Genomic DNA, 13048 nt, shown 5'->3' with positions numbered 1-13048 from the left:
CTGCTGGAATGGAAAATGTATATCATACCAAAATTTAACTGTGTGAATGTGTACGCGCATGTAAGTTTGCGTTCTAGCGCATGCGCAAATTAGTGTCTGCTTGACTGGAAATTAATCATAATCAAAACTCCCAGAGTGGGAACATTTCTTCATGAAAATTTTTGTTCGGATGTAAATAATTAGGAAGAACAAATTAAAATCGGTTCATATATTTTTAATTTGAGTGCATTTCAAATTAATTAATAATGCATGTATGTATGCCAACTACTCCCCCTCCCCACCCCCAGGCCACACTACCAAATAAATTAATTAGCTAAAATAAAAGGGTAAGCTTTTTCAGGTAATCATATGATGTGATATATATATATATATATATATATATATATATATATATATATATATATATATATATATATATATATGTGTGTGTGTGTGTGTGGACACACACATATAAATATATATATAATTATATATATACATATATATATATATATATATATATATATATATATATATATATATATATATATATATATATATATATATATATATATATATATATATATATATAGTGTGTGTGTATACACATACACACATGTATATATATATATATATATATATATATATATATATATATATATTTTTTTTTTTTTTTTTTTTTTGAGCCACCCTCTTTTGATGTTGAAATAAAGATCTAATTTATATTTCCTGCTTTACGTATATAGCCAGGAAGTGCCAGGACTTTACAATAAAAGTATTAGTATAATTATAAACAAAATATTTAATTAGACAGCAAGACTGTATCCTACCTGCCTTGTAAATCGCCTAATCTAATCTGGTCTACGCTCAGACTCTTTCCCAGAAATCTTTTCTTTAAACTAATCTCTAGACTTCATTAACGTAAGTAATCTCTTCCGCGAAAGGAGGTTTAGAAGAAAAAAATATTATGATGATGAGATCTGTAGAGAAAATGCGAAGGAAATAAGATGATTACGAGATCTGTAGAGAACATACGAAGGAAAATGAGATGATGGTGAGATCTGTAGAGAACGTGCAAAGGCAATACGATGATTATGAGATCTGTAGAGAACATGCGAAGGAAAATGAGATCATGGTGAGATCTGTAGAGAACATGCGAGGGAAAATGAGATGATGGTGAGATCTGTAGAGAACATGCGAAGGAAAATGAGATGATGATGAGATCTGTAGAGAACATGCAAAGGCAATAAGATGATTATGAGATCTGTAGAGAACATGCGAAGCAAATAAGATGATCATGACATCTGTAGAGAACATGCGAAGCAAATAAGATGATCATGACATCTGTAGAGAACATGCGAAGGAAATAAGATGATTGTGAGATCTGTAGAGAACATGCGACGGAAATAAGATGCTTATGAGATCTGTAGAGAACATGCGAAGGAAATAAGATGATTATAAGATCTGTAGAGAACATGCGAAGGAAAATGAGATGATGATGAGATCTGTAGAGAACATGCGAAGGAAATTAGATGATTATGAGATCTGTAGAGAACATGCGAAGGAAAATGAGATGATGATGAGATCTGTAGAGAACATGCGAAGGAAATAAGATGATTATGAGATCTGTAGAGATCATGTGAAGGAAAATATGATGATGGTGAGATCTATAGAGATTGTGGGAAGAAAGATAAGATCATTATGAGATCCGTAGAGATCATGCGAAAAAAATAAGATGATGATGTGATCTGTAGAGACCGTGCGAAGATAAATAAGATCATGATGAGATCTGCAGAGATCATCGAACAAAAATATGATAATGAGATCTTTAGAAATAAAATGATTATGAGACCTGCACAGATAGAATGAGACCTGGAGCGATAAAACGATTATGAGACCTGGAGAGATAAAATGATTATGAGACCTGTAGAGATAAAATGATTACGAGATCCGTAAAGATCATTCAAAGAAAAATAATGATTATGAGATCTGCAGAGATCACGCAAAGTCCCATAATTCAGCTACAAAAAAAAAAAAAAAAAAAAAAAAAAAAACGCCCACTTCCCAAACCGTTCTGTGTATCATCTTTGAAATCTCCAAAATCTCCTTCTGCAATTCATGACGGCGTTCTCCTTCTTTCTTCCTTCCCTTCTTTAGTTCCTCTGGGGATTTTCCATTAGCGAAATCGTCCAAAGGGAATGCTCGCAAATTAATTTTCCATTCCTGAGAGGCCAAAAAAAAAAAAAAAAAAAAAAAAAGGATCTCAAGGATGGCAGGATTCCTCCCTCCTACTTTTCGCTTGCCCAGAAAGCAGCAAGAGGCGTTTTAATTATGACGTGTAATTGCGAGTGGGCGTCCCGCATTTTTCCTAATCCTTCTGGTGGCGCTGATTCTCCTCCTGCTGGTGTAGCTCTTGAGCCTTTATACCTACCTGCCTGCCTGCCTGCCTGGCCGCCTGTTGGGGGTGTATGAGGTCCCTCCCCGTTCCCCTCTCCTCCCTCTATTGTTTTCGAGCTAATGAATAGAGGGCGTTTCATTTTGCATATGGGTAAGGGGAAAAATCGTGAGCGTAGGTATGTATAACCGATACGTTGAGCTTCCTTTGAAGCTTGGCTATAAGCATGGCACAACAGATTCATCTTGATGGAGAAGTTGGGGAGGGGAGGGGAGGGAGGGAGATGTTATCCATCCCGATTGGTGGGTAGGTGGATGGGGAGTGAAGGGGGGAGAGCGATCAACAACACAATATTTACAAATAGAAATCAATGCTTACGGATATAGTGATTCTCTCTTCCCTCTCAGGCGTAGGCTTCAATTGTCGTAAAGGTTAATTGTATTTATTTGTTACTGGAAGCTTATAAAAGTAAGGAAGGAATATTGAAACTGGAATGTTGTTTGAATCGGATGTTTGCCCCTGGCCACCTATCTCTTTCAATAATTTTCGACATTAAAACGATTCTCCTAACAGGGGGTAACTCTAACTCCAAATATTTAAATAACAAAGATCATCTGTTTCTGTAATTTTCAGCTTTAAAACGAGTCTCTTGACTGGGTCTAACTCCAGATGCTGAAAGAACAATGATCACTGCAGCATTGGCACCTAAGTGGCTAAATCACAGATATCTCTGTGGAATAAACCAATAGCTTCATACACCTATACAAAGGGTTCACCAGCAGTATTTCAAATGCCTCTATCTTGCTTACAGGGTTGAGACCTCTACTTTCCAATGCATTTTTCACTCAATCTGTCCATCCCTTTTTAGATTATCCCCTCAGAATTGTATTCTTTTTTTCACCAGCCTAACACGCTTCATTTTTCCCCACATGCCTAAACCACCTTAAAATACTCTACCCACTTTATAACTCCTATGTATCTGTACATTTCCGACCTATTCAATTCTCCTTATACCATAAATACTACTGTATATAAATATTCACCTTTACAGGTTCCACCCTTTTCCTTTAATCAGAATTCTACCTAAAGGAGGGTTGGTTCAACAATCCCTTCATATAGTACAACCATGTCTTCTTTAAACACTTTAGGTTCCATTCTAAGGTTTAATTGAGAACGCCATACCAAAAGCATCAAATTAAAATTAATATGGCAATATTTTCTGGAGCCTGTCCGTGTAGGGGAAAATAATCCTTTTTGGAGTATATATGCATTATAATTTATTTCCACTTTCTTTTTTCCTTCCAGACGGTGCTAACATCCTGGTCAGAAGCCCTCCACGTGGCCACAGAGGGCATGCTCTCCCTAAAATCGGCATCGGTCATATACCCACGCCACTGGACAAGTAGGTCTTGCGTTCCCCATCCCTCACCTAACCCGCCCCCAATACCCACCCACCCGCCACACATCAAGCTAGGCGCCCCCCACCCAGTCTTCGGAGACTCCCCTTGGACCCAGCAGAGCCGAGGCTGCGGCCAGCCCGGGGACTACATCTACCTGGGCGTGGGATTCCTCGAAGCCGCCAACAGCTCCGCGAGTCACGTCTCGAGGGCGGCTAGCATCTTGGTCGGGGAATGGGGCAAGTACCGCTGGGGGCTGTTTTCGGAGGCGGGCCACGCGGGAGACCGCCTCTACACGCCCTTGTACCGTCACGGGCAGCGGTGGGAGGCGTCCGTGTGCACGGACGTCCGAGTGCCCTCCCCTGTCTGCCATCCGGATCACGCCCACCACTGTGCCTGGCCGCCGGAGGCGCACAGGAATGCGACTTCTTCGCTGCTGTCCTTGCCTCACCTTCCTCAGGTGAGATATCAGGGATGTTGTCTTGCTTACCTGTCTTTATCAGTTATAAATCATCTTGAGCATCTCAATATTTATTAAGATATAAGTTATTACTGACTGTTTTATGATGTCTTATACTGTTTTTGATTACTTCCAGATTTCTTCCAAATTTATAATGCAGGTCATTTCAATTTAGTAATAACCTAGTTTACCATTATATGGCAATTTTAAGTAGGCTTTATTATATGCAACACATTACACATATACAGTATATTGTAACATAACGACTTCAAATATAAAAGAAGTCTAAAATACCTTCTTACTGCTCGAGATTCTGTCGTTTTCATATTTTCTAATGAAGGAAACGATGGTTATTTCATCAGTAACATTCATTCAGTTATTTTGTGCTTTACGTTCCATCCTAAATTGATGTCTTTGTAATGAACTGAAAAAATAATTTCACGTATTTTATGTATCTTACATTAAAATTTGCATATTTTACATATTATATATCTTATGTTCAATATTTTATACTTTGAAAATTTTCTGAAGCACTTAAATTCATATTCTGGCCTCATATAAATCTCACTGGATAGCTTTTCAATCCTAACAGCAACTTGCCCAAATTCTGCTATCACCAACTTCTTAAAAAACCGCCAAAAAGACAAAATAAACATAAAACTTTATAAAAAACCGGTAAAAATGCGCCGAAGTTTCTTCGGCGCAATCAAGTTTTCTGCACACAGTATAATCAAGGCCACCGAAAATAGACCCATCTTTCTGTGGTCTCGGTATAATGCTGTATGAGCCGCGGCCCATGAAACTTTAACCACGGCCCGGTAATGGCCTGGCCTATATCGTTGCCAGAAGCAAGATTATGGGTAAGTTTAACCTTAAATAAAATAAAAACTACTAGGGCTGGAGGGCTGCCATTTGGTGTGCTTGATGATTGGAGGGTGGATGACCAACATACCAATTTGCAGCCCTCTAGCCTCAGTAATTTTTAAGCTCTGAGGGCGGACAGAGAAAGTGCGGACAGAAAAAAAAAGTGCGGACGGACAGACAAAGGCGACACAATAGATTTCTCTCACAGAAAACTAAAACTGACAAAAAAACCCTTAAAAACATAAAAAAAAAAACCTCCCACCAAAAAAACTGCCGACTTCTTTCCCAGGTCACAAAATTCTGCGACTCAAAGAGCCACAACCAAGAAGCCCCGACGAAGCAGAACGCTTTATGCGACGGCCTCTCTGCCTGGGAGGTTATGAAAAGGCACAGCGACTTTGGCGAATCTCGGTAAGTATCTTATCCAGTCGCTCTGGCTTTCTTTTCGTTTCTTAAGAAATTCTTTTTCTTTTGGGTTTTCGTCGGGGTTGGGTTTGAGACGGTTAGGTAAATTAATATATAAATTATTCTTTAAGTGTCAATAGTTAGCAGTATTATAGTATTTGTTATGAGAGGGAATTGTACAGATATATACAGTATAGTATATATATATATATATATATATATATATATATATATATATATATATATATATATATATATATATATATATCTGCACTGACTAGAACTTCAGTTCTTTCAAATTTATCTTCATGACTTATGGCTTAGAATATCAAGCAAAAGAGTTAATCACAAACTATTGATATCGGAATAAAACGTAACTATGCAATAAAAGGAACTAAGGTACTAATTCGGATTGCATAATTTTTTTTACAAATATTTTCGAAATTCATTCCAAGTCCACAGGACTCACTCAGTGAATAATCTTTTAATTATATGATAAAAATATATTTACGTAAAAATAACAAAGCCAAACCTGCAAAAAAAAAAAAAAAAATAGTAAATTGAAGTATAAATTTACAGGCCAGAAATTCGCCAATTCGCCTGCAGCGTCCATTTTACCAATTCAACCTATTTTTGTATTTGTTCTCCCTTTTAAACCCTTTTTTTTTTATTCCCCCCCCTCTTATTCTTCTTCTTTCCAGATCTCGCAGACCTTCAGCAGGGTACCTTTCCCCGCAGATTCACTTCATACGTAAGCCAACGCAGAGGTTCATTCTGCTGGTCGAGGACACTACCGTTATGAATGTTCAGGTAAGTATCACGCGAAGATTTCTCAGTCCATTTCGGATACCTGGGCGAATGGGGATTGGGAGCGGGGTGGAGGTAGGTGGAGGTGGAGGAATGAAGGTAAGGGGTGGGGGAATATGTGGTGGAATGAGGGAGAGGGTAAGGAGGGGAGAAGGAGGAGAAAAATAAGAGATAAGCTGGAAAATAAAAGAAAACGAGTCTTTCTGGAGTTAGGTCAGTGCTCTGGTATACTAGAGAGAGAGAGAGAGAGAGAGAGAGAGAGAGAGAGAGAGAGAGAGAGAGAGAGAGAGAGAGAATGTTGCTTGCAATATCAAGGAAAAGAGAAAACGTTGTAATATCAAGGAGAGAGAGAGAGAGAGAGAGAGAGAGAGAGAGAGAGAGAGAGAGAGAGAGAGAGAGAGAGAGAGAGAGAATGCTGTAATGTCAAGGAAAAGGAGAGTGAGACAGGTGTTGCAATACAACGGAGAGAGAGAGAGAGAGAGAGAGAGAGAGAGAGAGAGAGAGAGAGAGAGAGAGAGAGAGAGAGAGAGAGAAAGGTGTTGCAAAGTCAACGTTGAGAGAGAGAGAGAGAGAGAGAGAGAGAGAGAGAGAGAGAGAGAGAGAGAGAGAGAGAGAGAGAGAGAGCTTGCAATATCATGGAAGAGAGAGAAAGGTGTTGCAAAGTCAATGTTGAGAGAGAGAGAGAGAGAGAGAGAGAGAGAGAGAGAGAGAGAGAGAGAGAGAGAGAGAGAGAGAGAGGCAAACGTGTTTGCGCAATCAGATCAATAGGTTACATCTCACGATTGCTTTCTAAACAGATCAGCTAAATTAGCGACACCAATTATTTGTTTGCAATGAAAGAGAATCGTCCAATTATATAAACAGGAAATATTCCATAACAGTTCTATTCAATTAGTAATCCTTTGTTAAGAATTTACATAAAATTTTGGACTGATAATATATATATATATATATATATATATATATATATATATATATATATATATATATATATATATATATATATATATATATATATATATATTTTTTTTTTTTTTTTTAACTGATATGAAAAATTATTAACTTCCTTTACAAACTTTGAACTTATATAAAATAAAAAAAATTTCGTAAGAAATTTTGAACTGATTAAAAAATAAGTTTTCTTTACAAATTTTGAACTGATAAAAAAATGATAATTTTTCTTTCCAAATGTTGAACTGATAAAAAATAATAAGTTTTCTTTACATATTTTGAACTGAAAAAAAAAATGATAAGTTTTCTTTACAAATCTTGAATTGATTAAAAATAATTCGTTTTCTTTACAAATTTTGAATTGATTAAAAATAATTCGTTTTCTTTACAAATTTTGAAATGATGAAAAAATACTGTTTTCTTTACAAATTTTGATCTGATAAAATAGATAATATGTTTTCTTTACAAATTTTGATCTGATAAAATGATAATAGGTTTTCTTTACAAATTTTCATCTCATAAGAAATGATACATTTTCTTTACAAATTCCCCCCAAAATAGTGACGATAAACAAACCAAAACGACAGTAAAGGAAAGGAGAGTGTCGTCAAGGAGAGAGAGAGAGAGAGAGAGAGAGAGAGAGAGAGAGAGAGAGAGAGAGAGAGAGAGGTGCATTCTGATCAATAGTTGACTTCCAGGTATGAAGGTTAACAAAGGGAGCTACAGTCAGGTCAAACCGTCGATTTTCCACGGAAATCCTTTGGCAGTTTGAAGAAATTGAAATGGAAAATAAAGTAAATACAATAAACATTGGACACAATAAATATCTAAGAATAAATTCCAAAGGGGAAAAAATAAATACAACGGCTTATCACGACTAAAATGGAAGCGATGAGACAAATTGAGAAATATTGGTGTGTAAATTCTGGAGATATTGAGAACAAATAAAGACGGGAGAAAAGATGGGGTTGCAGTTATTTGGCAAACACAGAGAGAGAGAGAGAGAGAGAGAGAGAGAGAGAGAGAGAGAGAGAGAGAGAGAGAGAGAGAGTTGAAAAGGAGGAGAGAGAAATGAAAAGACAAAAGAGAATGAAAGTAAATGAAACAGAGAGAAAAAGGAGCAAAAGAGAGAAAAGGAGAGAGAGAGAGAGAGAGAGAGAGAGAGAGAGAGAGAGAGAGAGAGAGAGAGAGAGAGAGAGAGAAGGTAAGAAAGATAAAAAAGAAATAAAGAAAAAAGAAAAAGGGAGAAAAGGAAAGAGAGAGAGAGAGAGAGAGAGAGAGAGAGAGAGAGAGAGAGAGAGAGAGAGAGAAGGGAATTGAAGAAGGATCTCACAGAAAGTAACTTTGGAACGTAGTGGAAAAGTTCGGAGCCACGGTCAGAAAGGCGCAAGAGAGATTTGGGAGAATATTGGGACAGATGGTAAGGTGAGCAGAGTTTGAGACAGAGAGAGAGAGAGAGAGAGAGAGAGAGAGAGAGAGAGAGAGAGAGAGAGAGAGAAGGACGGACCACAAGGTCAACTGGAGAAGAAGAGAGAGACAGAAAAATGACAGGGGTTTAAACCTCGTGAAATTGACCGACTTGTCATTTTGCACTGATTTGATGTGGATTTTTTTCTTAAATCTTTTATTAGTTTGTGGTTTTAACAGTTAAATTTATTTATCGCTTGTTAATGCAAATAATCGCTTATAACTTTATCTTTTATGCTTCCTGAAGTAACTGAGAACTTTTTAATTGTAAAATAATAGATTATAATATAAATTTCTTAATAAATTTTTTATAATGTAATTTAATTCTCATTGCACTTTCCGATTCCAAATACAGCAAATAGGGAATTTTCAAATATAATATTAACTAATTGTAACATGAATTTCCAAAAAAAGTTTTTATTATTGAATTCGAATCTTGCTAAGCTCTCTGATTTCAAATAAATTTAGCTAATATTAAAACAATATATCTCCTTTTTCTTTTTAGATTTTTTTTATGCCAGGGAGTAGAATGCATCAAGCTTTTTTCTTAGAGCTCTCTAATACTAATCAAAAACTTTTGGGGATTATTCGTGTTTGTTTCAGTCAAAATATCGTTGACTACCGGAAAAAATTTCTGTGAATTGTCATCGATTGTTTCTTTTAAAAAAAATATCCTTAACATTTCAGACCATTTCAGTGAATTGCGCAAGAATTTTCCCGAAAAAAAATCAACATCATAAAATAGCAATTAATAGTTCGTGAATCTTTCAAGAAAATATATTTCTTAAATTTCAGGAAATACCAATATTTTGCGTGATTATCTCCCAATAATAATATCCTTTACATCGCAGAAAACATCAACATTTTATACTATCATTTCACGGCAAAAAAAATTTTCCACAACATTGCAAAATATTTACTTTTCGTGATTCTGTCACGAAAAAAAATTACCGGAACAATAACAATTATCCACAAAATTGCAAAACATTCAATTTATTTTTCGTGATTCTGTCACGAAAATAATTATCGGAACAATAATAATTATCCGCAAAATTGCAAAACATTCAATTTATTTCTCGTGATTCTGTCACGAAAATAATTACACGAACAATAATAATTATCCAAAAAATTTAAAACAAATTTATTTTTCGCGATTCTGTCACGAAATGAAATGTACCCGTAATGCTCAAAAAAAAAAAAGAAAAAAAGAAAAAAGCAAACGAATTACCAACAATCCTTCCGGAAACTTTGAAACTTCCCTCCGAACCAGGAAGCGGAAGAAGTCTGTAACAGCCCCAGCAATAACCTTGTTTGCAACGACTGCTTTTGTCTTGCTTTGCAGCGTCGTTGGGAGTTCGTCAGGAAAGCGATACGTCGCGTCGTCGTCTACGACCTCCCGAACGGCGCCGAAGTGGGCGTCGTGGTCTTCAATGCCGTGGCCAAACAGGCGGCCCAGCTCTTCATGGTAAGGATTGATTTTTAGGGGAAGAATGATTTGGCACTGGTGGTTAAATGTCATTAATTTGGATCTATTTTTACACTGGGCTTTCATGCAATTAATGATATTTACTGTGTTATATTTTATTTTCTTATCTTTAAAATTGGTTTTAAATGCCATTAATTTGAATATATTTTTATTGGACTGTCATGCAATTCACGATATTTATTGTATTATATATTTTCTTTTCTCATCTTTAAAATTGGTGGTTAAAGGTCATTAATTTTTATTTATTTTCAATTGACTTTCATATTATTAAAGATATTTATTGTATTATATTTTCTTATCTTCAAAATTGGTGGTTAGATGTCAATAATTTTTATTTATTTTTAATGGAATTTCATACTATTAATAACATTAAATTATATATTCCTTTTCTTACCTTCGAAATTGGTGGTTAAGTGTCATTAATTTGTATTTATTTTTTTTATTTAACATTCATACGCGATCTAGTGTGGCCATTCCTTCTCCCATACTATTAATAATGTTTATTGTGTTATATCTTCTCATCTTCAAAATTGGAGGTTAAACGTCGTTAATTTGTATATTTTTTTATTTGATTATCATATGTGACCCAGTGTGTCAATTCCTTGCACTGTACTACTTTTTATATTCGTTGTATAGTACTTTCTAATTTTCTCATCTTTAAATAAAAAATTATATTCAGTGGAAATACGAAAGAGTGTTTCCCATTTCTTATGAAGATTCTTATATCTTTTGTCGGTATTATATTTCCTCTGGTAATCTTATATTAGGTCTTTAAAAAGAAAAATTCTTAATCTTTTACTTTTTAAAAATAAAAAAATCTAAAAACAATATTGGAATACTTTATAAAAATGAATAAAAAAGAATGAAAAAGTATAAAAATAAAGAAAAAACAACAAAAAAAATCATATAAAATAAAAAGAATACAAGCACTTTCTCTACCAAATCAATATTTCAACCACAGACGGTCAGTTCACTTCTCTTGTAAAAAAAAAATTAATAAAAAATAAAAGAAAACAGAATAACAAAAACAAAACAGAGAATGGAACTGAAGGAAATAAAAAGCAAGCGAGAGAGAGAGAGAGAGAGAGAGAGAGAGAGAGAGAGAGAGAGAGAGAGAGAGAGAGAGAGAGGGAAGTGGGGTTGGGGGCCAGCAAGCAATTCCTCTAACAGATCAATATTTCGGGGCCACAGCTGGAGACGACTTCGTCGGACCTTCGGGAGAGAGTGGGGTCCTCCTTGCCCCGAAATCCTTCGACGGCCCGCTCCAGCCAAGCCTGCATCGCCTGCGGCATCCGGAAGGCAATCAGCATCCTTCAGGAGGCGAAGGCCTCCACACAGGTAATAATAATTGACGTTTGTTATTGTGTGTTTGTGTTAGTGTGTCCTCTTAGGAGGTGTTTTTTTTTTTTCTTGTGGTTTAGGATCTTAGGATTTTTAGAATCTGACGATCTTTGGGATCTCTTAGGATCCTTACTCTAACATGAAGACGCGTCTGCGAATCCGCTGAATGTACGAGGAATTTTTTCGAAAAATATTTCTGGTAAAAATAAATTCTATTATTCTTGTCTTACTCCAGCAACACTGATCATCTCAGCACTTTGGTTTTTAAGTTGCCTACATGCAAGTACATTTGCAAAGGTATCCTGGAGTATACATGCGCGCGCGCACACACACACACACACACCTATATCTATATCTATATCTATATCTATATATATATATATATATATATATATATATATATATATATATATATATATATATATATATATATATATATATATATATACATACATACACATATACATAATACAAAGACGCAATCAGAAAGTGTAAGGAAGACAAATTTATTTCGCATTCTAACCTACTATAAGATAAGATTCAAAATATCCCTGAGGAAAAAAAAAACTGTAATTCTCTGCATATAAATTATTCTTTCATTTCCTGCCAACGCCATTCCTATATCTCCATCAGAAACGAAAACACTAGTATTACCTGATGTATTCTTAACATTCGCACATACACATATACATACATACGCAACGAAAGCCTTTATATATATATATATATATATATATATATATATATATATATATATATATATATATATATATATATATATATATATATATATATATATATATATATATATATATATATATATATATATATATATATATATCTGTACAAAATAGCCAGGACTCAGCTGAGATTCTCTTTCATTCCATTGCGTACAAAATAAATAAACTGAGAATGTATTGTGCCTCTACACGGGCTGTATTCTATTGTTTAAACAATGGCACCCGATTCACTGAACTTGTCTTTTGTTTAAGTCTGACACTTTTACCCCCAACCCCCTTGTATTTTTTTAACTACTAAAATGGAGCGTGTTTTCCTTTTTCCTTACCTGAAATGAGGACAATTGGTTGGTTACATCTCGTCAGTGTTTTATGGAATTTTGTAAAATTCCTCTATCATTCAGGAATGATTTCGATGCGGGTATATTTATTAATTTACTAATTTCCTGTCATTCAGTAATTTTTTTCCTTGATATACGGATATATTATTTCGTTTATTCCTTAAGAGAAACTCCAGCATTCTTAGGCTCGAAAGAGTCCTATGAAATGTTTTTGATGCTCATTCAGAATAATTATATTGAGATACAAGAGACAGTATCACATAATGAGAATAGATTCTGCCTAAGCTTGCACAGAGTATGATATTCTTAACAGCCAATTCAAAGATATACGAAAACTGGCACTTTGCTGCTCAATGTATGTACATCTTGGGGTATTTTTGCTTAAAATCTTTCAGGTTTCTAATCCTAGTTTTTATTT

General features: G+C 35.1%; 1 protein-coding gene across 2 annotated transcripts in view; it reads left to right on the top strand.

The window, feature by feature from the left end:
• The window catches only part of LOC136850774 (calcium-activated chloride channel regulator 1-like), a 181823-nt gene that overhangs the window by 127408 nt on the left and 41367 nt on the right, over positions 1 to 13048 (top strand). For both annotated transcript variants that reach the window (XM_067124723.1, XM_067124724.1), the window contains exons 3-7: positions 3680 to 4231; positions 5385 to 5506; positions 6202 to 6310; positions 10068 to 10190; positions 11403 to 11549. In XM_067124723.1, the coding sequence (XP_066980824.1) occupies positions 3680 to 4231; positions 5385 to 5506; positions 6202 to 6310; positions 10068 to 10190; positions 11403 to 11549 (1053 nt within the window). The remainder of the gene's footprint in view (positions 1 to 3679; positions 4232 to 5384; positions 5507 to 6201; positions 6311 to 10067; positions 10191 to 11402; positions 11550 to 13048) is intronic.

Source organism: Macrobrachium rosenbergii, chromosome 22, assembly GCF_040412425.1.
Source record: "Macrobrachium rosenbergii isolate ZJJX-2024 chromosome 22, ASM4041242v1, whole genome shotgun sequence".
Lineage (NCBI taxonomy): Eukaryota > Metazoa > Arthropoda > Malacostraca > Decapoda > Palaemonidae > Macrobrachium > Macrobrachium rosenbergii.
This window is presented reverse-complemented; position numbering and strand designations above follow the sequence as displayed.